This window comes from Hypanus sabinus, chromosome 2 (genome assembly GCF_030144855.1).
Source record: "Hypanus sabinus isolate sHypSab1 chromosome 2, sHypSab1.hap1, whole genome shotgun sequence".
Taxonomy (NCBI): Eukaryota; Metazoa; Chordata; class Chondrichthyes; order Myliobatiformes; family Dasyatidae; genus Hypanus; species Hypanus sabinus.
This window is the reverse complement of record NC_082707.1, coordinates 44,237,902-44,263,874: the sequence shown is the minus strand read 5'-3', so window position 1 is coordinate 44,263,874 and position 25,973 is coordinate 44,237,902. Positions and strand designations below refer to the sequence as shown.

The 25,973-nt window shown below is 41.1% G+C and overlaps 1 protein-coding gene across 2 annotated transcripts in view; it reads left to right on the top strand.

The window, feature by feature from the left end:
• The window catches only part of LOC132378331 (chloride channel protein 2-like), a 506,358-nt gene that overhangs the window by 402,100 nt on the left and 78,285 nt on the right, over positions 1-25,973 (top strand). For both annotated transcript variants that reach the window (XM_059945154.1, XM_059945148.1), the window contains exon 18: positions 8,792-8,894. In XM_059945154.1, coding sequence (XP_059801137.1) covers positions 8,792-8,894 — 103 coding nt within the window. The remainder of the gene's footprint in view (positions 1-8,791; positions 8,895-25,973) is intronic.

Here is a 25,973-nt window from a genome sequence, read left to right as displayed (position 1 = left end):
GCAACACTCGTTTACAACCAGGCAGTGGGTTGATAATATTTCCCAGTATTTTTTATTCATGGTCCAGTTAAGAGCACTAATGGTAGGACTGTCCTTTATTGGCCTAAGTGACCTCCTCTCTTCCCTTCTATATCCATAGTATGAATTATTCATTGGGTGGGGTGTGTCAGGATTTAGCCCCCCCCCCCAATGAAGAATGGTATGAACCTTGGAAAGTAATCTGTTCGTGTGGCATTCAATCTGTTTATTATCCTAATCCAACCTGACAAACAATTGGAAGTTTCTGTCTTGTGTGGCCTGGGTAACGAGTGTATTTTATAGATAGTTCAAACCACAGCCACATTGGTGAATGGAGAAACATTTGGTGTCTCGGTAGGGTCCTTAATCATTTATTGTGGCTCAATCTTTTGATTACAAGCAGTTTTCTCAGTTTATCAATTGGAATAGGTGATTCTGGAACTGCTTCTGAGTTCCACTTGGAGCACTAACTGCCTGCACTCTAACCACACAAACACGTGGCACAGAATCACATATTCCTACACGTCTTTTCCTTGTCCCCACCTAATACCTTCCCTTTCCCCTAACTTGTCAATTCCTCAGACCCTCTAAGACCTTGTATCCTGCTCCTCTGCTTCTTTCCTTTCACACAGACCCTTCAGACCCCTTCCCTCTTAAATCTTTTCCTCCCCAACCTTGCTTTATCCCCTTCCTTCCCCACGACTAACGAACTGCCAGCCCTGCTGCGCTTCCAGGTACGTGATCTCCTCCCAAGTCACCCGCCACTCAAGACAGCAGTCTAGGGTAGATGTATAACCATATAACAATTACAGCACAGAAACTGGCCATCTCGGCCCTTCTAGTCCATGCCGAACGCTTACTCTCACCTAGTCCCACCAACCTGCACTCAGCCCATGACCTTGCATTCCTTTCCTGTCCATATAATGATCCAATTTTACTTTAAATGACAATACCGAACCTGCCTCTACCACTTCTACACACCTCTACATTCCACACAGCTACCACTCTCTGAATAAAGAAATTCCCCCTCGTGTTACCCCTAAACTTTTGCCCCTTAACTCTCAACTCATGTCCTCGTTTGAATCTCTCCTACTCTCAATGGAAAAAGCCTATCCACGTCAACTCTATCTATCGCCCTCATAATTTTAAATACCTCTATCAAGTCCCCCCTCAACCTTCTGTTCTCCAAAGAATAAAGACCTAACTTGTTCAACCTTTCTCTGTAACTTAGGTGCTGAAACCCAGGTAAAATTCTAGTAAATCGCCTCTGTACTCTCTCTATTTTGTTGACATCTTTCCTATAATTTGGTGACCAGAACTATACACAATATTCCAAATTTGGCTTTACCAATGCCTTGTACAATTTTAACATTACATTCCAACTCCTATACTCAATGCTCTGATTTATAAAGGCTAGCATACCAAAAGCATTCTTCACCATCCTATCCACATGAGATTCCACCTTCAGGGAACTATGCACCATTATTCCTGGATCACTCTGTTCTACTGCATTCTTCAATGCCCTACCATTTACCATGTATGACCTATTTTGATTATTCCTACCAAAATGTAGCACCTCACACTTATCAGCATTAAGCTCCATTTGCCATCATTCAGCCCACTCTTCTAACTGTCCTAAATCTCTCTACAAGCTTTGAAAACCTACTTCATTATCCACAACGCCACCTACCTTAGTATCATCTGCATACTTACTAATCCAATTTACCACCACATCATCCAGATCATTAATGTATATGACAAACATCATTGGACACAGTACAAATCCCTGAGGCACACCACTAGTCACCGGCCTCCAACCTGACAAACAGTTATCCAGCACTACTCTCTGGCATCTCCCATCCAGCCACTGTTGAATCCATTTTACTACTTCAATATTAACACCTAAAGATTGAACCTTCCTAACTAACCTTCCGTGTGGAACCTTGTCAAAGGCTTTACTGAAGTCCATATAGACAACATCTACTGCTTTACCCTTGTAAACTTTCCTAGTAACCTCTTCAAAACATTCAATAAGATTTGTCAAACATGATCTTCCACACACAAATCCATGTTGACTGTTCCTAACCAGACCCTGTCTATCCAGATAATTATAAATACCATCTCTAAGAATACTTTCCATTAATTTACCCACCACTGACACCAAACTTACAGGCCTATAATTGCTAGATTTACTCTTAGAACCCTTTTTAAACAATGGAACAACATGAGCAATACGCCAATTCTCCGGCGCCATCCCCGTTTCTAATGACATTTGAAATATTTCTGTCAGAGCCTCTGCTATTTCTACACTAAGTTCCCTCAAGGTCCTAGGGAATATCGTGTCAGGACCTGGAGATTTATCCACTTTTATATTCCTTAAAAGCACCAGCACTTCTTCCTCTTTAATCGTCATAGTTTCCTTAACATCCCTACTTGTTTCCCTTACCTTACACAATTCAATATCCTTCTCCTTAGTGAATACCGAAGAAAAGAAATTGTTCAAAATCTCTCAAACTCTCCCAAAAGCCTTGGGGAAGGCCCAGAACTCCATTACTGTAGGTCTATTAATAAGTCCCAACACATGTTACTCTGTCTCAACATGGTGTAGAAGGCAGCATGTAGGAACCAAGCAGAAAGAGGCTGCGAGGATCCTGTCAACCTGCCCAACACCTGTACTAGCTGTGGCAGAATCCGAGGATCGTGTATTGAAGACCATAAGATATAGAAGCAGAATTAGGCCATTTGGCCCATCGAATCTGCTCAGCTATTTTATCATTACTGATTCATTTCCCTCTCAATCCCAATCTCCACCCTTCTCCTCATTATCCCTTCATGCACTGACTAATCAAGAATCTATCAAGCTCTGCCTTAAATATACCCAATGACTTGGCCTTCACAGCTGCTTGTAGCAGTGAATTCCACAGATTTACCACTCTCTGGCTAAAGAAATTCGTCCTTATCTCCATTTTAAATGGACACTCCTCTATTCAGATGCTGTGCCCTCTGGTCTTAGACTGCCCCACCATAGGAAACATCCTCTCAAAATCCACTCTGTCAAGGCCTTTCAGCTTTCGATAGGTTTCAGTGGGAACTCCCCTCCACTCCCCAATCTTCTGAATACCAGTGAGTACAGGCCCAGAGCCATCAATCAGTCCCCAGATGGTAACCCTTCCATTCCTGGAATCATTCTCGTGAACTTACTCTGAACCCTCTTCAATGTCCAGCACACCCTTTCATAGAAAAGGGCCCAAAACTGCTCACAACACTCCAAGTAACGGCTTTCCAGTTCCTTCTAAATCCTCACCATTATATCCTGGCTTTTATATTCTAGTCCTCTCGAAATGAATGCTAACATTGTATTTGCCTTCATCACCATGACTTAACCTACAAATTAACCTTTAGGGAATCCTGTACAAGGACTCCAAAGTCCCTTTACACCTCAGAGTTTTGAATTTTCTCTCCATTTTGTATGTGGTTTATTCTTTTATTTCTTTTACCAATGTGCATGATCATATACTTCTTGACACTGTATTCCATCTGCCACTTCTCTGTCCATTCTCCTAATCTGTTTAAGTCCTTCTGCTTCCTCAACACTACCTGTCCCTCCACCTATCTTCATATCATCCACAAATCTGGCCACAAAGCCATTGATTCCTTCGTCAAAATCATTGACATTTAACAGAAAAAGAAATGGTCCCAACACAGACCCCTATGGAACACTATTAGTCACCAGCAGCCAACTAAAAAAGGCTCCATTTATTCCCGGTCTCCATTTGACTCCTGCCAATGAGCCAATGCTCTATCCATGCTAGTATCTTTCCTGTAATACCATGGACTCTTACCTCGTTAAGCAGCCGCATGTGCAGCACCTTGTCAAAGGCCTTCTGAAAATACAAGTATACAACATCAAGCGATTCTCCTTTGTCTATCCTGCTTGTTACTTCTTCAAGTAATTCCAACAGATTTGTTTGGCAAGATTTTCTCTGAAGAAAACCATGCTGATTTCAGCCTATTTTATCATGTGCCTCCAAGTACCCCAAAACTACTCCTTAACAATCAACTCCAACATCTTCCTAACCGTTTGGGTCAGGCTAACTGGCCTATAATTTTCTTCCTTCTGCTTCTCACCTTTCTTAAATAGTGGAATGACATTTGTAATTTTCCATTCCTCTGGAACCATGCCAGAATCATTTGATTCTTGAAAGATCATTGCTAATGCCTCCATGGTCTCTTCAGCCACCTCTTTCAGAACCCTTGGATGTAGACCATCTGGTCCAAGAGATTTATCTACCTTCTCCCTGGTAAAGGCAACTTCACTCATTTCTGCCACTGCTTCCATCATATTGCTAGTGTCTTCCACAGTGAAGAGTGATGCAAAATACTTAAGTCACCTCAGAATCCAAAGAGAAAGAGCAAGATCTGGTTACCCATCTTGTGCATTTCATTTGCCTCATGGTAGCAGTCACACTTCTGATTGGGAATATTCTGAGTTTAGTAATTCTACCTCAGCAGATAACTTGGGTTGACACTGTGATGCAGTAAGGAAGAAGTGCTTCAATGTAAGGGATCCAGTTTTTTGGATAAGATTTCTCTAATCACTGATATATAGAGTAGTCAGAAACTGCTTTTCCTAATTCCTTAAACTCTGCATGCAAGACCTCATTCCATTTGATCCTGTCTTATGATATCAGTAAAGACCACAATCTCTGACTGTTCAACTGTTCCCCTTCAGAATTTAGACAGAGTTTCCATAATATCCTAGAATCGCATCTGCAGTCAAAGAAATGTCCACCTGATCCCCCAAAGGTAGAATATTGAACTATAACTATTAAACCCTTAACTTTTCACTTCCCTCCTCTCGAGTTGAACCACCCATAGTACTTTAGCCTTTACTGCCCACAAGAAAACCCTTTTCCCTTATCATTACTCAGAAAGAAACTGCTGGCCAGAGAACAAAATGCCCCTGGGCTTTTTCTCGATCACCTGCTTGCTACTCTTTATTTTTACTGCTGAGCACTCTCTCGAGATGTAGCGTGATCCCCTCCAAAAATATGCTATCCATGATAAACTCAGCCTTGTGACATCAGTTATTGCTGAACCTCCAAGACCCAGATCCAAGTCTCCACCAACAAACAGACGTATCCAGGACTGAGGATGTGCCCTGGGGTTTTTATGGTGCAGGATCCACAGTCCACTGAATTAAGAGAAATGGAATACACTTAAGTTACCTTTAGTGACAAATTACTTGTTTCATATCCCTGAATAACTATTTATAATTTACCAAAAGATTATCTTAGTTCACTATATCATATTTTATATGTTTTTTTTTGTAAACCTCACAAGCCCTCCCCCCCCCCCATTATTTGTAAGCTCAATAAGCTTTCTTTCCTATTATCTTTTTAAACTCTCTTGGGCTCTCCCAGCCACATTTCTTTCAAACACACTAGCTTTCTGTTTCCCACATCACCTTTAAAGTCACTGGGTCTGTTTGTCACCATCCTTTAGAAGTTATTGGGGATCTATCTCCAGCGATCCTTTCACATTCACTCCTCCATCTCCTTTGCTCTTTTGCTAGTTACTATTTGGGGTCTCTGTCTATTGTGCTCCTTTTAAACCTCCTTTTCTCAGTGATCTAGTCTTCAAGAAGAGTCTTTTCTGCATTCTTTGGCATTTTTTGTATCCTGAAATTCTCAAGTTTTTTGAGACAGTGAATCAGGAACAGGACAAATGTGCCTATTATCAGCAATCTTCCAAATCCTTTGAACTTAATATATTTGCTATAGTTTGCTGCCCACACTTTTCCACTGTTTGAAAGCAAAGCGTCAGTACATTATCTTTGTTAATTTTTCTGTTGCACAAGCATTAATTGCAATCTGTGCTCTCTGTTTTGAAAACACGAACATTTGAAAAAGGGTTTTGTTCACCGCTTCAGGGAGGAAGATTCCATGTCTCTGAACACTCTTTGTAAAGGTGATAAGAATAGTCTCATGTTTACAGGGAATAGATAAGGTTCTAAAGCAAGTTAAATTGACATTTTTCCTCTATTGCAGCTTGCATAATCTCAGCGTTCTCAGAATTACTTCATCTTATAATTTTTAAAGAAAAAAAGTTACTTGAAATAAAGACGCAAGAGTCCAGACTGTGGGAATGTAGAGCAAGAAATAAACTGCGGGAGAAACTCAGCAGGTCAGGCAGCATCTGTGGAGGCAATGGTTTCAAGTCAAGGCCCTTCATTGGCCCTGGAGAGAGTGTGGAAGGGAGATGGGAGTATAAAAAGGTGAGGGAGAGAGGTGTGGAAGAGATGATGGGCCGATGGAGTCAGGTTTGGGGAAGGGTGGATTCGGGGGTCAGAAGATGGTGGGTACTAGGTAGAACCAGATAAGGAGGGAGACAAATGGATCACCTGTTTTTTTGGGGGGGAGCTGGAGAATGAAAGGATGGTGGAGGCAGAGGTAAAAGCAGTGATTAGATGGTAATAAGTGCAGATGCTGGAATCTGATGAGTAAGGCAGGTGGTAAGTAGAACAAGTTAAGGAAGGGCTGATGAGCAGATGGAACCAGTTGGCGAATGGATGGGAAGCTGAGGAGGCCAGTGTGTTAAGTGGGTGATACTCAGATGAGGCAACATACACAAAATGCTGAAGGAATTCAGTGAGTCAGGCAGCATCTCTGGAAAAGAATGAACAGTTGATATTTAAGGTCAAGACCTGGAAGGGGGAAGATTCCAGAATAAAAAGATAGGGGAAGGTGAGTGAGGCTAGCTGGAAGGTGATAGCTGAAGCCAGGTGGGTAGGAAAGGTCAAAGGTTGGAAAAGAAAGAATGTGATAGGAGAGGAGAATGGACCACAGGAGAAAGGGAAAGATGAGGGGATCCAAGGGGAAGTAATAGGCAGGTCGGAAGAAGTAAATTCAGAGTGCCTGTCTTGGAAAATACTAGACCATAAAACATAGGAACAGAATTAGGCCAGTTGGCCCATTGAGTCTGCTCTGCCATTCAATCACGGCTGATCCTTTTTTCCCTCCTCAGCCCCACTCCCCAGCCTTCTCCCTGTAACCTTTGATGCCATGGCCAATCAAAAGCCTCTCAATCTCCACCTTAAATACATCCAGCAATCTGGCCCCCACAGCTGCCTGTGGTAACAAATTCACCACCCTCTGGCTCTTGATATTTCTCTGCATCTGTTTTAAATGGATACCCCTCAATCCTGAGGCTGTGCCCACTTGTCCAACACTCCTCCACAATGAGAAATATCCTTTCCACATCTACTCTGTCTAGGTCTTTCAACATTTGAAAGGTTTCAATGAGATCCCCCCCTCCCCTTCTAAATTCCAGTGAGTACCGGCCCAAAGTCATCAAATGTTCCTCATATGATAACCATTTCATTCCCTGAATCATCCTTGTGAACCTCCTGTGAACCCTCTCCAATGCCAGCACATCTTTTTTTAGACGAGGAGCCCAAAACTGTTCACAATAACATGATGTGATAAATGTAGGTAAATTTTAACAATTGAACATTGACTCTGCATTGTAGGTTTCTGCTCACCTGCACTGTCCATAAATTGATATTAGAAAATCCAGCATTTCCTCACTTGTAGTCAAAAATGTTAATTGAACTGGAGCAATGGGTGCCATTTTCATTGCTGACCTTTAGACTGAGAAATTTATTTATGAAATGAACAATATTTTAAGTCAGTTCTACTGTTTATAGCTGACTGGTGTTATCAGTTCAGTCAAATGTCAATAAAATTCTATCAAGCAGCAAGATCAATGTTTAAAGGGATGGTAAACATGGTCTCAGTATTATTTTTTATTTGTACAAATTGTCTTCATTTGCACATTGGCTGTTTATCATTTTTTGTTTATATAGCTTTTCATAAATTGTGTTGTATTTCTTTATGTTCCTGCAAGAAAATGAATCTCAGGGTAGTTTATGGTAACATATACATACTTGGATAATAAATTCACTTTGCACCTGAATTTTAAAGTTTGAATTGCATCCTATGTCCAAGGGGGAAAGTTGTTTTGTTGACCAGGAAATCTTTTCTTGAAGTCCAGTCATGATGACATTAGTGATACTATCCTCTCAACAGAGCAGGCTTCCAATTCGGTCAAGTCTTAACTGCAAACCCATGGGTTTCTTCAACCTCAATACAGACCAAATTCAAACAGAACATAGGAGATATAATTGCTTAAAGCATTCCTTTGCCAATGAATGTGAAGTTAAATGAAGGACAGTGACATTACATTCTACCTTTGACCAATAAAACTCTTTTTAAAATAAAAACAGATACTGGCTTGCAATCTTCAAACTAATTTATGGATGTTGCTGCAGCATTATGCAAGAGGAATAGTGAAGATGAGGATTTTTGGGGTACAAGGTTACATACAGGAATTTATATAGTGGGAGAAGTCCAGGACCAGAGGGCACGGCCTCAGAATAGAAGGACATCTCTTAAGAACAGAGATGAGGAGGAATTTCTTTAGCCAGAGGGTGGTGAATCTGTGGAATTAATTCCTGCAGATGTCTGTGGAGACAAAGTCACTGGGTATATTTAAAGCAGAGGTTTATAGTCGGAGTATCAAAGGTTATAGGGAAAAGGCAGGAGAATAGTTTTGAGGAGGATAATATATCAGCCATGATAGAATGGCAGATAAGACTCGATGGGGCAAATGCCCTAATTCCACTCCTATGTCTTATGGTCTATGGAGTTGTGGTTTCTGATGATACTACAATGACTCATGCTTTTCTGAACACACTATTCTTTCTCCAAAGGTTGGAACTGAGCAATCATCATTTTCTCCAGCTCGAAGTGGATCACAGAAGCCGCTGAAGCCAGCACTAAAGCGCGTCCCAAGCAGTGTACACGATATGTCGGGTATGTGCAAGTTTCATGTGAATAAGAATAGATATTATAAAGTTCTCGTAACGGTAATTTCTTAGAAACAGTTCTTTCACTGTAAGTGTTCAGATGTCTCCAAATGCTTGTCCATATGTGCCAATAGATTCACATCTGCTGATTTCTTTTTGATACTGGAAATTATGCAAAAAATGCATCAGTTAACTAGATTATATTCTGAAATTTGATTTTCAGTTCAATAAGACATTTTATGTGAGAATAACTTAAGATGAAAAGATTTGACTGATTTCTGGCCAGCATGAACATCTACACATCTACATCTACACATTGTATTAGAAATTATGCCTGCTAGTGTTTCTTTCTTGTCTATAGTTTCTGCTTTCTGTTCTTGTACCTACATTTATAATGGAGGCCACCAAGGCAAAGCAGATAACTTCTGGTGTAGGTATGAGAGAAGGGGTATTATAAATGTGGACAAGAAAGTGTTGAAATTACAAAGGTGTGATCAAAATATTAAATGTGGATTGAATCACATCAGTACACATTGATCCTTTGGCCTTCCTCACTTGGACTAAAACATTTCTTGCCTGTGTGTGCAAATTACCACTGGATATGTGTATTAGAATAAGCTAATAATCTTGCTGGCTTTTATCAGTAGAACAAAACTTCAAGGCATGAGTAAAGATGGACTTCTGATAGTTTCGCTCAGCTGATTGTCAATTCCAGAATAATTGTGCTGCACCAGTGAACTCCTTGTTGATTCCAGTAGGGAATTATGAACAGCTGCAATTGTACAATGGAGGCCAGGCAATCAGTCCAGCGAGCTTTCCCGAGGTCATCTGGCACAAGTCCCGCATCCGCATTGAATTCAATTGAATGGAACAGCTATGCATAGAAACATCAGCACAGGGCAAATTCTTTTTTTATGGATTTCGCTGAATCTACTTAAGTACATTTTATTCTTCTGTTTGCTGGTATCTTTGTGAATTCATTTTTAAAACTTAAGAATTTAAAATGCTTTACTTGTATTTTTTTAAGTTCGATTCTTTTGGATGTTTGTGAGAGATGCAGACTGACATTCAATCTGCCGAACAAAATCCAGAGGCAGGGACTGACTGTTACTCAGGAAAGGCTTCTGCCTCGAAATGAGTCTCACAAATCAGCTCATGCTGGGTTCTCGGGAATTAATTGTGCTTGGAACCTCTGCTCCAGATAAGAGCCATCTATAAGGGTAGATGGAAGGTGAACCCTCTCGCAAGGTCTGAGTCAGCCTTTCAATTTCATCAATGAATTATCCACAATAATGTGAAATGCTAATCACTCTTAGAGAGAGGAGCAAAAGAACATGCAAACTCATTTCTGCTGTCATTACTTAATACAGCTTCCTGTATGGTAGCTGTATTGATCATGTAGTAATGTAAATATATTGATTTACATAAGTTGGGAGTACACACTGAGTATTTTGTATATTTTAAAATCCCATGCAAAATTAATTAATGTTTAAAAAAATAAAAGTATTCGGTTGTTATAAATGAGCAATATAGGTTAACTATTGAAACCATAAGGTTGATATATAACATTTTTAATCAGGATCAGTTTGTGGAAAGATTTACACCATCTGATTGATATTAGTAAATGTACTGTGTTATTCACTTTTGATTGTGTGTTTTTATGTTCGTTCGCTTCTACACGTGTCCTGCAGTGTCTAGTGCTGAGAGATCAGATAGCTGTAAATCTGGAGCAGGCTTTATTAATCTGAGCCACCCAGCAGGGAGTATGAGAAAACAGCTAAGCAATGAATCCATTTTCTCACCTCTCTAGAAGGTATCTTTGATGTTCCTGATGTCTGCTCTCAGTAGTACAACTGAGATTGGGAACCGATAGACTGTAGATCATTGCTACAAAGCTGCACCATATCCCGGTGCACTGCACTCTTCCTTCCACTTCAGTCTGCCTTTACAAAGACTCTAGCTGGAGGGATACTGTTATTTCCACAACACTCCCAACCCATATATCTGCCAGTTCAATAACTGGCAATTCTTTTTTTTCAGCAACATTCAGCATAAAGTCTCTTATTTCCCAAGCGAGTGATATTTCAGTCGCTTTGCATCAGTCTAGAAACCTGACATTTTTACTAGTGGGCACTGAGTACTTTTCGGCCCTGCTGCAATTTCTGATTGAGGTATGAGGGATAATGTAGTTTGCCTAACCTTGTTCCTTTCAGACAATACTAGGAAAAAGTGGAAAATGTTGGATGAGAGTGACCACTGCTGGATACTCCTGAAACAATATGGCAAAATCCCAGGCCAGTTCAGCTGCAAGACTGAGTGAAAGCAGTGCTGCTTTCACCCTTGAGCAACACTGCGCCTTCAACTCTGCATTGCACTGTCAACCCAAAACCCCTACGTCTGCTGATCCCACTCCCAATATTCCCCTCAACTTTATGAGGCAATTTGCCCTACCTGCTCAAGGAATTATTGATGGGCAATAAATGCTTGTCTTGCCACATCCCATTTCTTTAAAAAAGCACGTATAAAAGTTGAAATGCAATTCTTATTCTATAACCCAAATGGATTTTCAGACAAGCCTTGGACCATTTATAAGCCATATGCTACAGTCAGCTTATTTTTCAGAAGTCTTTCTAAAGCCCTGTTGAAATCTGTAAAGAATCGATATTCTCTGCATCAATCAAGGCAACAACTAGCACCAATTTATCTACAGGATGACTATATCAATGGTATTTGTTGTTCATTCCCATTAGCCACAGGAAAGTGATGGTGAGCTAGAATGGACCTTTGCAGACCCTTCCTCCTGAGGTTCTCCTCAGTGCTGTTAGATAAGAGCTTCAGGACGTTGATGAAGAAGACCTTCAAGTCAGGATGTTCTGTAGATGTGAGCAAAACCTCGAGGTAGCATTGTTCCAATGTGCTAGCTGCCCTGCAGACAATATACCAATTGTGGTTTGTCTTGTTCTCCAATTCACCTACAGCCAATCAGCACCCAGCAGATCATTTGCCTGGAACACACACAAAGTGATGAGGGAACTCAGCGTGCCAGGCATTATCTAGGAAAAGAGTACAGTCGACATCTTGGGTCGAAACCCTTCAGCAAGTCTGTGTGTGTTGCTCGGATTTCCAGTATCTGCAAATTTTCTCTCGTTTGAGATCATTTGCCTTCCTAATTGCTGACATCCGAGTTGCTCTGGTCCTGTCCATGTAGTTGAGGCAAGTAACTGCAGTGCGTCCTATAAGACCATAAGATACGGGAGCAGAAGTGGGCCATTCGGCCCATCCAGTCTGCTCCGCCATCCAATCATAGCCTGATCCAATTCTTCCAGTCATCCCCACTCCCCTGCCTTCTCCTGATACCCTTTGATGCCCTGGCTAATCAAGAACATATCTATCTCTGCCTTAAATGCACCCAATGACTTGCGCTCCACAGCCGCTTATGATAACAAATTCTACAGATTTACCACCCTCTGACTAAAGTAATTTCTCTGCATCTCTGTTCTAAATGGATGTCCTTCAATCCTGAAGTCGTGGCCTCAACTCCTTGACTCCCCTAACATGGGAAATAACTTTGCCATATCTAATCTGTTCAGGCCTTTTAACATTCGGAATGTGATGCACAAGCCACATACAGCAAGGATGGAAAGACGTAGAAGCATAGAAAACCTACAGCACAGTACAGGCCCTGCGGCCCACAAAGCTGTGCTGAACTACCTAGCCTTACCCATAGCCATCTATTTTCCTAAGCTTCCTCTACCTATCCAGGATCTCTTAAAAGAACCTATCAAATCCACCTCCACCACCATCACCAGCAGCCCATTCCACACACTCACCACTCTCTGCATAAAAAAACTTACCCCTGACATCTCCTCTGTACCTACTTCCAAGCACCTTAAAACTATGCCCTCTCATGCTAGCCATTTCAGCCCTGTGGAAAAGCCTCCAACTATCTGCATGATCAATACTCCTTGCACACTTCTATCAGGTCGCTTGTCATCCTCCGTTGCTCCAAGGAGAAAAGGCGGAGTTCACTCAACATATATGGTACAAACCAAGCAAGCTTCTTTCCACCAAGGTGGGAGGGAAAAGATTTAAAAGGAACCTGGAAGGAAACCTTTTTACACAGAGGGTGATGCATATATGGAACCTGCTGCAAGCTGTAGCGGGCGGTACACTTACAGTATCTGTGTTTAAAAGACTTTTAGTCAAGTACATGGACAGAAAAGGTTTATAGGGATATTGTCCAAATGTAGGCAAATGGGTCCAGCTTGATCAATATGGATGAGTTAACCCAAAGTGCCTGTTTCAGTGCTGTATGACTCCTGATGAATGAATAGAGGTGTTTTGGGTAGGTTGATCATGCTCTCGAACTGTGACCTGCAGACACAGGGAAGACAACGGCATTTCAGGAGATGATCGTGTGTCTCAGGGTACCCGCCCTGCTTTTGTCACTGGTCTTGGTGACTCTGAGGATAGTACTATAATTTTGTGATTTGGTAACACCATTGAAAGTCAAAAGTGTTAAGACTATGGTGTTGGAAATGGTCGCTGTTTGGCTGTGTGTCAGCACAGGGTGGTTCACTTTCTGAGGAGTTTCAAATGGAATGAATGTTGTGCTGTCATCGGCCAACATGATGAAAAGAGGCTCATTGTTGAAGCAGCTGAATATGGTTGAGCAGCAGACATTCATTCAGCAGTGGACCTTCTGGACTGATTGCTGTGCAGCAGCTGTAATCATTTTCCTTTGTATGTTTGCTGATGATTGGCCAAATTAGATTTTCCTGCTTTTTCTGAACAGGCAAGTTTCCATGTTGTTAGGTAGATGCAAGTGTTACAGCTGTGCAGGATCAATTTATCTGGATATTTGGCTAATTCTGGAGCATGTCTTTAGATAACAATATGATGGACTCTTGAACTCATAATCTACCTCATTATGAATTTGCTCTTTATTGCTTACCTGCACTGCACTCTCTCTGTAGCTTTTACCCTGCATTGTTACCTTGTGTAGTGATTTGATCCGTATGGTCAGTGCATGAGACAAAGCTTCTCACTATCCCTCAGTACATGTGACAATAATAAACCATTACCATCTGATACCAGTGCCAGTTTATTGCAGTGGCAAGGATTGTCTGGTTCTTTACCCTCACTGTGGGCACTGCATTCAGTCATTTCTTGGTGTCACATGGAGAGAGTCACATTGCTTCCTGTGACAGTAGGGATCTCTCACCCATTTATCACATTTAGCTGAACCTGCATGCAACTCCACTCTCATACTGTAACCTGCCGTTGTTGAGGCTCTAAGAACATCTCCACTTCAGTAGGGTTTTAATTGTCCACAATCATCTATGACTGCAATTTAGTATGCCTGCTACCAGTAACCATGACCTGAAATTCAAAAATCGTATCATCCAGCTTCTCCTGTTTATTCTTATCTTTCATTCAGAGCTTGACTGTCTTTCTTCATTACTGCATGATAGGTGTCAACTTTACTGCCGCCTTCGGCCTTGCTGTTTTTTGTCTTGTAAGGACACGAAAAAAATATTGTAAAACTGGAAGGGTTGTTGTTGTCTGAGCTGGGAATGCATGAAAGTTTTTTGTTCTTTCAAAGCATATTAGAACCTTAACTATTTATAATTTCATTTATGTGCCACTTTTATTAACAGTTGCAATATAAATTAAAATATTGGAGAGAATAGTTCAGATAACGTGTCCAAATTAAATGTTGTTCATGCTAATTTTCTGGTTGCAAAATGCTTTTCTATAATGTCAAAATTAGGATTTTTGATCATTTAAAAATAAACATTTTGTTTCTGTGGGTCTTCCGCTCCCTATTATTAATGTAAATGCATCTTTTATTCTGTTCGACCTTTTAAACAGAGTTTAGTAAGTTTTCATGTGATTTACAGTTCAGTCAAATCATAACATTGCAACTGTACAGGTAGCTATAAAATATTTGATGACCATCAGATGAATCTATAATATATTTAGAGATATAATTTAAATATCAGGTACTTTAACCTGGAATGCACTGAAATTCACTTCAATGCAGATCTTTCAATTATTAACTCACCTCATGAAAGAGAAATTCATGGTCCAAATTTTCTCTTATTTGTTGCTGAAAAGCTTATTTTGAACATACACAGAGCCATGCTTCCAACTCCATGAAATGTCATAATGTGCTGCAAGTAAAAAAATGTTGTTTGGATTTCATTGCTTAGAAATAAGAAATTAGGATCAGATTGCTATCGTGTCAGAACAAGAGAAGGTGATATATATTCTAAGGATGATTTATATTAACTGGAGATGAAATAATAACAAGAAAGCAGAGCTCCTCAGTTTTAAAAGAAAATAAGCCATTACAGTGAGGTGAGGGGGCTGTGGGATCATGTCACATAATTTTAATATCATGTCACATAACTCCTAATACCTCAACTTCTGTGCAGTATGACAGAAAAGAAGCCAGAACCTAGCTGAGAAATAGTTTGATTCTGTTCTTGCATTTAAATAGTTCATTAACACCATAGACTGACTTCTCAATTGCTTATTATCTGTTTGTGCGTCTAATCAGAAATTATCACAAAGTCTCTCTTCCACATTGAAAAATCTATCGGGTTCCCTGTTTAGAGAATTGAATGTTTTCCAAACAATTACCTTATTAGTAGATAAGAGAGTGTGCAGAGAGAACCTTCAAAACAATTTGCTCGATTAATAGCTCCTTAAACCGAATCAAATCATTCATTCCGTCCTATTTCATCACCACTCTTAATTTTTGTATATTTTCAAATTTCGCCCTTCATTTTGCCAAATAGTCCAATCCTTTAGAATATCTCAGAAAAGGTTTGGAGGTTCAGAATTTGGTGCTGCCTTGCTGTTTTCTGTTCAGTGGTGTCAGGCTGCTCTTAAGTAGTTTCAGCATTTAGCTCCTCTCAGCGATGACTCACATTGCCGCATTTAAATTCTGGTCCAAATATTAGTGTCCACTCCATCAAGCGACCCTGCATCCAGAAAATCACTAGGCAAATCAAAGCTTGATTTAAATAATTAATCTGACTTTGTGCTCGTTGAGGTGAACTTTACACATCAAGATATATTAAGTTTATTTCATAGATAAAGCTTATTTATGTGTAACAAAGCAATGTTAGAAAAATGCTACATTGCACAACAATCTTGCCTGACCTCAGGCTATTTTCTAAATCCTCCCTTTATGTTCATACGTCACTGCACAACTATTTTAGTAGTAATTTCATGATTTTTCTCTTTAACATTTTAGCTGCTCCTGTCATTGTCCTATCCTCATAGGAAGTTTAGATTTCATTCTTTATACAAGGGTTGGTTACCTGAGCCTTTACATTCTTCCTTTGAAACTAGCTTCAAGTACAGGACAAGAAAGAATGTTTTACCACTGTTTTCCATGAAAGACTTGATGAGCCATGTCTCAGGGTTTTGAAGAGTTGGCTTTGGAGAGAGTAGATGCATTGGTTACTACCTTCCAAGATTCCATAGGTTTTTACAATGGCTCCCAAAGAATAGAAGGTAGCAAGTCTAAGCCCACTATAAAAGAAATGAGGAAGAGAGCAAACAAGATGCAATAAATCAATTAGCCTGACATGAGAGTTATGAAAATGCTGAAATCTTTTATTAAGATAGTGGTGGCAGGGCATTTAGAAATTGATTTGGTAAACGGGACGGAGTTGTGGACAATGAAGAAGGTTGTTAAATGATACAGAAGGTTATAGTTCAGTTACACATCTGGGTGGAGAAAGGCCATATGGAGGTTAACCTGAGCCATGGCACTTCGGCTGGTCAAAGTAAGGGGAAAATATACAGGTAATGGCAGGACCGTTAAGAGCATTGATGACCTTGTGGTCCAGGTCCATACCTCTCTGAAAGTAGGAAAGAAAGGTACGAAGGTACATGGCCAGCTTGTCTTCATTGCTAGGGGCCTTGAGTATAATAGTCTGGAGGTAACGCTACATATGTGCAAAACTTTGGTTAGGCTGTACTTGGATGATAATGTGCAGTTCTGGTTGCCCCATTACAGTAAGTGTGTAGAGTCTGGAAAGGATGCAGAAGGTGTTTACCAGGATGCTGCCTGGATAGAAAGGATTAGCTATCAGGAGAGGTTGGAAAACTTGGGCTGTTTTCTCTGGAGCGCGGGAAACAGTGGGGGTGGGGGGTGGGGCGAGGATTTTGGATTTAGAAATGGTCTGCTGGGGGCAGTCTACAAGGGTCGCCATAAACTCTGGTGCAATCGTAGTATGCCCACGATTTTCAGCAGAGGAGAACAAGAAGCAACAACAGCAACAGCATCAAAACAAACCCCTTTCCCACCCACCTCCCACTCACACAGACAGGCCTCCAATTCCAAGACAGGCTGCCTCCAGGTCTCCAATCTTGGCCCTGAACTCCCAAGCTTACAAAGATCAGGACTCGAACTTTGGACTTCACCTCAGATGTCACTGATTATGGATTTGACCTTCAACCCTAAACCCCATGACATGCCGATCACAAGTTTGACCTTTGGACCTCAATTTCTACACAATCACAGACCCCAGTTCTGACTGCATTTACCCAAACCTCTGACCCCTTCAGGCATCTACCTTCAGCCTTCTACATCAGGACCTGCCATACTCTGACCTTCATCTTTGCCCTTTAGACCACTCTGCCTTCTAGCTATCGACCCCTAAACTCACTTATCACCAGTGTCACCTTCAAGCCTTGACTCCCGACTCATACGATCTCTGACTCCAGTGCTTGGGGGCGGGGGCTCACAGATTTCCCTGTACCTAGGACTCACTGCCTGAGTGAACCCCCGACCCAGAACCTGAACTCTGGGATTGCTGACCTTCGACCACAGAGCATTCTGACCTGCATTCCCAGTACCTCCTACCCAGATTCTTCTCTTACAGCCCCTGACCTTTAACTGCCACTCATCCTGTCCCTAAACCCTAACCTGACCCCTAGCTTCCCACACTGCCCCAAAAACTAACCCTTTAAACCTAAGAAAAGCTAACTGTGAGCCAATATATCAATGAACATTGCAGCTTGACAACATCTTGACCAGAAATTTTGACATCTAATAGATGATTACAAAATTATGAGAGACATAGAGGGGGCAGACAGTCAGAATCTTTTTTTTTCCTATGGTAGAAATACCAGATAGAATGCAGTTACAGTGAGAGGGGAAGTTTAACGGTGATGCACCATCAATAACTCACACTGAGACGTAGGCGAGATATCGGCTTTTATTGACTGGAAGAAGGAACCAGGAGTGAGTGTCTATCATACAAGGTCCTGGAGACTGAGGCCGATCTTCAGGCCGCAGGTCTCCTTTATACAGGGGCCTGTGGGAGGAGCCACAGGAGCAGTCAGCAGGGGCGTGTCCCGACAGGCACATAGTTCACCACAAACGGAGTGTTTTCTTTACACAAAGAGTGGTAGGTGTCTGGGGGAGGGGTCATAGAAACAGAATAGTGGTGTCCACAAGGCTGTTAGACACATGAATATGCAGGGTATGAAGGGTATGAATTGTATAGGTATAATCGATGCAGTGAAGCTAACTTCCTTGAGGGTGTGTATAAAACTCCAAATTATAAACACGTGTTATTTAATACTCTCAGTGATATTATCCATCTGATCTGCAGACTTCCTTGAACTAAGCAACTTAGTCAGCTTGTCAGTTTGAAATAACCCAAATTAAACAACCTATTTCTTGTACTGCAGCTCTGAGCAGTAATAAAACAGGTGTAATGATCTAAATCTTATTTCTCACAGAGTGCCTACTATCTATAGAACTTGTTTCCAAAGCTGCTCAAAAGAGAGTGCTCTTTAAGCTGGTTACTCCTTGCCATTTACATTTTAAGAACTGAAGACTGTCTTCCATTTACAAATAGAAGTCGAAAATTTACTTAGAACTGTTTGAATCTTACAAGTGGCAGCTGCTGTGTGTAGTAATCCAAGATTTGCAAGCATGAGTGATAGTCCAAGGATAGTGAATATCCATCACACTGATAATGTAAATATGATCCATTATTTGTTGTGGAAGGATACACAAGGACCTCAGGAATTTTCAGATGGGCAACATTGAAGTTAATGTGGTAAACTGGGGTTATCCAATTTGGTTAGAAAAAAAGAGCAAGTTAGACTATTATAAATTATAAGAGATTGAAGGTGTTTATTGTATAATGACTTGAGTCTTTGTACAGAAACATTGCAAGTTAGCATGCAGTTACAGCAAGTAATTTGAGAAAGCAAATGATATGTTGGCCTTTATTGCAATAGAGTTTGAGTATAAGAAAAGAGACAGCTCACTGCCATTCTATTATTGGTCCTGGTCTGATTACACCTGGGACCTTATCTACAGATCTGGTTATCCAAAAACGTAATAAGGATCCACTTCTAATGGATTGAATACAATAAAGACGAACTGATTGAAATCTACGAAGCTCTTGGTAGGGCAGGTGCAGGGGGATGATTCCACTGGCTACTAAGTTTGTAATCAGCAGTTAACATTTGAAAATAAAGTTCTGACAATTCATAGCTGAGATGAAAAGAAATTGGTTCACCCGATGTCTAATGAATGTTTAGAATTCTAAGCTCATGAGGGTTGCATAGACTGGGTTGCTATTTTCATAGAGATTGGTGTGTTTTCATGGAAAGGCATTCAAGGCATATGAAGTTAATTTGAGGAAAGCGAGCTGTTCTTTTACATCAGAATTGGATGTTATTGAATGGTAGAACGTGCACGAAGAGCCAAATGGTCTGTTTCTGCTTCTAATTCATATTCTGATTAGAAGTGACTCCTTTGGTTTCCATCAGCTCCAGATTCAGATTTATTTATCACATGTAGGCCAAAATACACAGTGAAGTGTGTCGACAACCAACACATCCAGGGACGTGCTGGATACAGACAGACAGACATACCTTATTGATCCCGAGGGAAACTGGGCTTTGTTACAGTTGTACCAACCAAGAATAGTGTAGAAATATAGCAATATAAAACCATAAATAATTAAATAATAATAAGTAAATTATTCCAAGTGGAAATAAGTCCAGGACCAGCCTATTGGCTCAGGGTGTCTGACACTCCGAGGGAGGAGTTGTAAAGTTTGATGGCCACAGGCAGGAATGACTTCCTACGACGCTCAGTGTTGCATCTCGGTGGAATGAGTCTCTGGCTGAATGTACTCCTGTGCCTAACCAGTACATTATGGAGTGGATGGGAGACATTGTCCAAGATGGCATGCAACTTGGACAGCATCCTCTTTTCAGACACCACCGTCAGAGAGTCCAGTTCCACCCCCACAACGTCACTGGCCTTGCGAATGAGTTTCCTGTAACATGTGACAACCTGTAAGTGTTGCCACATTTCTGAAACCAGTGTGACATGCCTTTAGAACAGAATAAAACTGAACATACCAAGAACAGCAGCAAATCAAGCCCTCTTCCTCCCTCTCTCCCAGCCACACACGCATCATGCACATACATAGACCTCTAAACACAGGCCAGGCCGTTTCTCAGCCTCCAGCCTTCAGTAGGCTCATGGATTCCCAGACATTGAGCCTAGGTAATGATAACAAGTCAAATTTTAATGTGTTCACCAGCTTATGACCCACTTTTTGGAATAATCTTTTATTTAAATATGCAACACTTGATCATACCTATATTCCATTTTAATTCCATGAAAGGTATTCAAAATAATCCAGAAGTGTGCTGAGGACATTGATTTAAGTCCTTCAGAACGATTAACTCTGTAATGCAGTTATCAAGCATTATGTTTCTGAAAACTGTAATTATGGCTGTAGTACACCATGCAGAAAGATAATATTCTGAAACCATTTAACTTTCTTTCATTCGTTAAGATTCCTGTGTATTCAGAAGAATGGTGACTAAAACTATTTTATGAGTTTACTTTAAAGAGTTAATAACAAATTATTGAACTCATGCTCCTAGCTCTTAATAATGCAGTTAAGACCTTTTTAGCTAATTATTTTATCTCGCAGCACATACTCATGCCAGATTTAATTTCTCACATCTTTAAGACTTTGCACTATTACCTAACAAGATGAGTAACAATCTGTCACTGCTTCTTGCAGTGCCATCTGAAGCTATTCATTTAATACTCTGAAACCTGAGGACTGAGCCATTCCAGGATTTTTCTCTTGAATAATCTACATCAAGGTTCAACCTTCTATCTTGTAATCACATTAAATGTGATTTGTTGTTACATGCACCATCTTATTTATCTGTACCAAACAGCATTAACTCAAAAGCTCATGCTCTCCAGATCTCTCTGAATTATCTCCTCATCGTACATTTTGACAGTCTGTATATTTGGTGTCAACAATGAACTTTAAATTTGTCCCTGTAACATCTGACATTCCCTTTGAACTTGCATTAGCAATTGTAAATTAAAAACCAGGTTTCTATGTTTTAACTTGAGTATTTTTAAGTTCATGATTGCTTACACCTATCTGAGATAATGCTCCTATGTAAACGTAGTGTCCAATATATTTTGTCAGTGTAAAAACATATACGCACACATTTTCATTTGCAACTACTTGCACAATTTCTCAGCCAGTCATTTCAACCAAAGCAACTTCTCTGTTCACCTCAAGTTCAATTGTATACAGCTAAATGGAACAGTGCATTGCACAGAGTGCACACAGTTGTTACGATAGCACATACGGTCACAAAAAGCAATATTAGCACAAGTTTGAGCACAGGAACACATTCCAAATGCTGAGGAACCCAGCAGGAAAGGCAGCATCTATGGAGGGGAATAAAGGTTTATTCCCCTCCATAGGTGTTGCCTGACTGCTGAGTTCCTCCAGTATTTTGTGTATGTTATAGACAATAGGTGCAGAAGTAGACCATTCAGCCTTTCGAGCCTGCACCGCCATTCTGAGATCATGGCTGATCATCTGCTATCAATACCCAGTTCCTGCCTTGTCCCCATATCCCTTGATTCCCCTATCCATAAGATACCTATCTAGCTCCTTCTTGAAAGCATCCAGAGAATTGGCCTCCACTGCCTTCCGAGGCAGTGCACTCCACACCCCCACAACTCTCTGGGAGAAGAAGTTTTTCCTTAACTCTATCCTAAATGATCTACCCCTTATTCTCAAACCATGCCCTCTGGTACTGGACTCTCCCAGCATCTGGAACATATTTCATGCCTCTATCTTGTCCAATCCCTTAATAATCTTATATGTTGCAATCAGATCCCCTCTCAATCTCCTTAATTCCAGCGTGTACAAGCCCAGTCTCTCTAACCTCTCTGCGTAAGACAGTCCGGACATCCCAGGAATTAACCTCGTGAATCTACGCTGCACTTCCTCTACAGCCAGGATGTTCTTCCTTAACCCTGGAGACCAAAACTGTGCACAATACTCCAAGTGTGGTCTCACCAGGGCCGTGTACAAATGCAAAAAGATTTCCTTGCTCTTGTACTCAATTCCCTTTGTAATAAAGGCCAACATGCAATTAGCCGCCTTCACAGCCTGCTGCACTTGCTCATTCACCTTCAGTGACTGATGAGCAAGGACTCCTAGATCTCTTTGTATTTCTCCCTTACCTAACTCTACACCATTCAGATAATAATCTGCCTTCCTGTTCTTACTCCCAAAGTGGATAACCTCACACTTATTCACATTAACCGTCATCTGCCAAGTATCTGCCCACTCACTCAGCCTGTCCAAGTCACCCTGAATTCTCCTAATATCCTCATCACATGTCACACTGCCATCCAGTTTAGTATCATCAGCAAACTTGCTGATGTTATTCCCAATGCCTTCATCTAAATCGTTGATGTAAATCGTAAGCAGCTGTGGTCCCAATACCGAGCCCTGTGGCACCCCACTAGTCACCACCTGCCAGTCTGAGAAACACCCATTCACTGCTACCCTTTGCTTTCTATCTGCCAACCAGTTTTCTATCCATGTCAATGCCATGAGCTCTGATTTTACCCACCAATCTCCTATGTGGGAACATATCAAATGCCTTCTGAAAATCGAGGTACACTACATCCACTGGATCTCCCTTGTCTAACTTCCTGGTTACATCCTCGAAAAACTCCAATAGATTAGTCAAGCATGATTTTTGCCCTTGGTAAATCCAAGCTGGCTCAGCCCAATCCTATCACTGCTATCCAAATATGGCACTATTTCATCTTTAATAATGGACTCTAGCATCTTCCCCACTACTGATGTTAGACTGACAGGACAATAGTTCTCTGTTTTCTCCCTCCCTCCTTTCTTAAAAAGTGGGATAACATTAACCATTCTCCAATCCTCAGGAACTGATCCTGAATCTAAGGAACATTGGAAAATGATTCCAGAGCCACCTCCTTTAGTACCCTAGGATGCAGACCATCTGGACCTGGGGATTTATCAGCCTTCAGTCCCATCAGTCTACTCATCACCGTTTCCTTCCTAATGTCAATCTGTTTAATTTCCTCTGTTACCCTATGTCCTTGGCCCATCCATACATCTGGGAGATTGCTTGTGTCTTCCCTAGTGAAGACAGATCTAAAGTACTCATTAAATTCTTCTGCCATTTCTCTGTTTCCCATAACAATTTCACCCAATTAATTCTTCAAGGGCCCAACATTGTTCTTAACTATCTTCTTTCTCTTCACATAGCTAAAAAAGCTTTTGCTATCCTCCTTTATATTCCTGGCTAGCTTGCGTTCGTACCTCATTTTTTCTCCCAGTATTGCCTTTTTAGTTAAGTTCTGTTGTTCCTTAAAAATTTCCCAATCATCTGTCCTCCCACTCACCTTAGCTCTGTCATACTTCCTTTTTCTTAATGCTATGCAATCTCTGACTTCCTTTGTCAATCACTGTGGTCCCTTTTCCCCCCTTTGAATCCTTCCTTCTCCAGGGGATGAACTGATTTTGCACCTTGTGCATTATTCCCAAGAATACTTGCCATTGCTGTTCCACTGTCTTTTCTGCTAGGATATCCGTCCAGTTAACTTTGGCCAGCTCCTCCCTCATGGCTCCATAGTCTCCTTTGTTCACCTGCAACACTGACACCTCCAATCTGCCCTTATCCTTCTCAAATTGCAGATAAATGGTCACTACCTCCTAATGGCTAATTTACTTCAAGATCGCTTATCAAATCCTGTTCATTACACAACACTAAATCCAGAATAGCCTTGTCCCTGGTCGGCTCTCGTACAAGCTGTTCCAAGAATGCATCCCGTAGGCACTCTACAAACTCCCTATCCTGGGGTCCAGCACCAACCTGATTCTCCCAGTTCACCTGCATGTTGAAATCCCCCATAACTACTGCAACATTACCTTTGCCACATGCCAATGTTAACTCCCTATTCAATTTGCATCCAATATCCATGCTACTGTTTGGTGGCCTGCAGACAACACCCATTAGGGTCTTTTTGCCCTTACTGTACCTCAGTTCTATCCACACAGACTCTACTTCTCCTGATCCTATGTCCCCCCCTTGCAAAGGACTGAATCTCATTCCTCACCAACAGGGCCACCTCACCCCCTCTGCCCACATTCCTGTCCCTACGATAGCACGTATACCCTTGTACATTCATTTCCCAGGTCTGATCTCCCTGCAGCCATGTCTCTGTTATCCCAACAACATCATAGTTACCCATTCACACCTGAGCTTCAAGCTCATCCACCTTATTTCTGACACTTTGTGCATTCAGATATAGAATTTTTAGCCCATTTCCCCTCTCTCAGTTTAAATCGCTGCCTATTGTGCTTAACCCGGCTCCCCGAACTCCCATTGGGCTATATGCCCCTTGAATTTTGTTGTCCTTCCTAAATTTACTTATTCTTTCAGCACATTTAACTTCATGTTCCATCAGACCATCCCTCTGTACATGTGTCCTCCTTATCACTTGTTCCTCCTCATCTTTCTCTACTACACATTTAATATTCCAGAACCGTGTAGTCCCCACCCGTCCTTTATTCTTCATCTCACTATCCTCTCTCGCATTCTGGATCCCTGCCCCCTGCAAATTTAGTTTAAATTCCCCCCCCCCGAGAAGCACTAGCAAATTTTCCTGCAAGAATGTTAGTACCGCTCCAGTTCAGGTGTAAACCGTCCCGTCGGAACAGATCCCACCTTCCCTGGAACAAAGTCCAATTATCTAAAAACCTGAAGCCCTCCCTCCTGCACCATCCTCTCAGCCACGTAGTAATCTGTATAATCCTTCTGTTCCTTGCCTCACTCGCACGTGGCACAGGTAGCAATCCTGTTGCACAAGATCTCCAGCTTCTTCTGAATGTCTTGTGTCTCCACAAAGCACAGGAAGACGGTGAAGAAGCAAGCTATAAACTTGCATCAATAATTATGTTTATAAGCACTTCCTTCAGCCCCTCCTTCACATTCTACTTCAGTAGTCCACTTTCTGGCGCAGTCAGAATAATGAGTAAGAAAGCGTTCTTCTCCAAGGCAAGGACTGTGCAAAAGTCTGAGTCACGTGTTAAAAATTCTGTAAAGCCTAGATGCTTTCAAAAATAATGAAATGAAAAGTTTCCAAATATCAAAAGAATCACTATAACGTGTAGTAAACAGGAAAAAAACTTAATCAAATCAATATTTGGTCCTTTGCCTTTAAAACTGCATCAGTTCTCTTCAGTACACTGTTGTGCAATTGTGTAAGAAGATTGTCTGGTAGGTTGTTTCAAGCAATTTGGAGAACTTGCCACAGTTCTTTGGCAGACTTTGTCTCAGTGACTTCAGTCTTCAGGTAATCCCAGATCGCCTTAATGATGTTGAGATTAGGGCTCTGTAAAGGCCATACCATCTGAAACCAGATAAAAAATCTAGAGTGCCTAATTCTTTTGCACAGTACTGTATTTCCACCTTCCTAGTGACAGTAAAGCAGGCCATTCAGCCCATTAAGTCCATGCCAGCTCTCAGGCGACATTTCTTTGTGCCTCACCAATGTTTGCTTTGATTTTCTTTCCATTTTTATTCTATCTGTACTTGTGTTTCAAGATGGGGCCACAGCTTAAAAGACCAACATTATTCCTCATCTCTTATTGCTCTTGAATCAGAATCAGGTTTATTATCAATAATGTGTATGTTGTGAAATTTGTTGTTC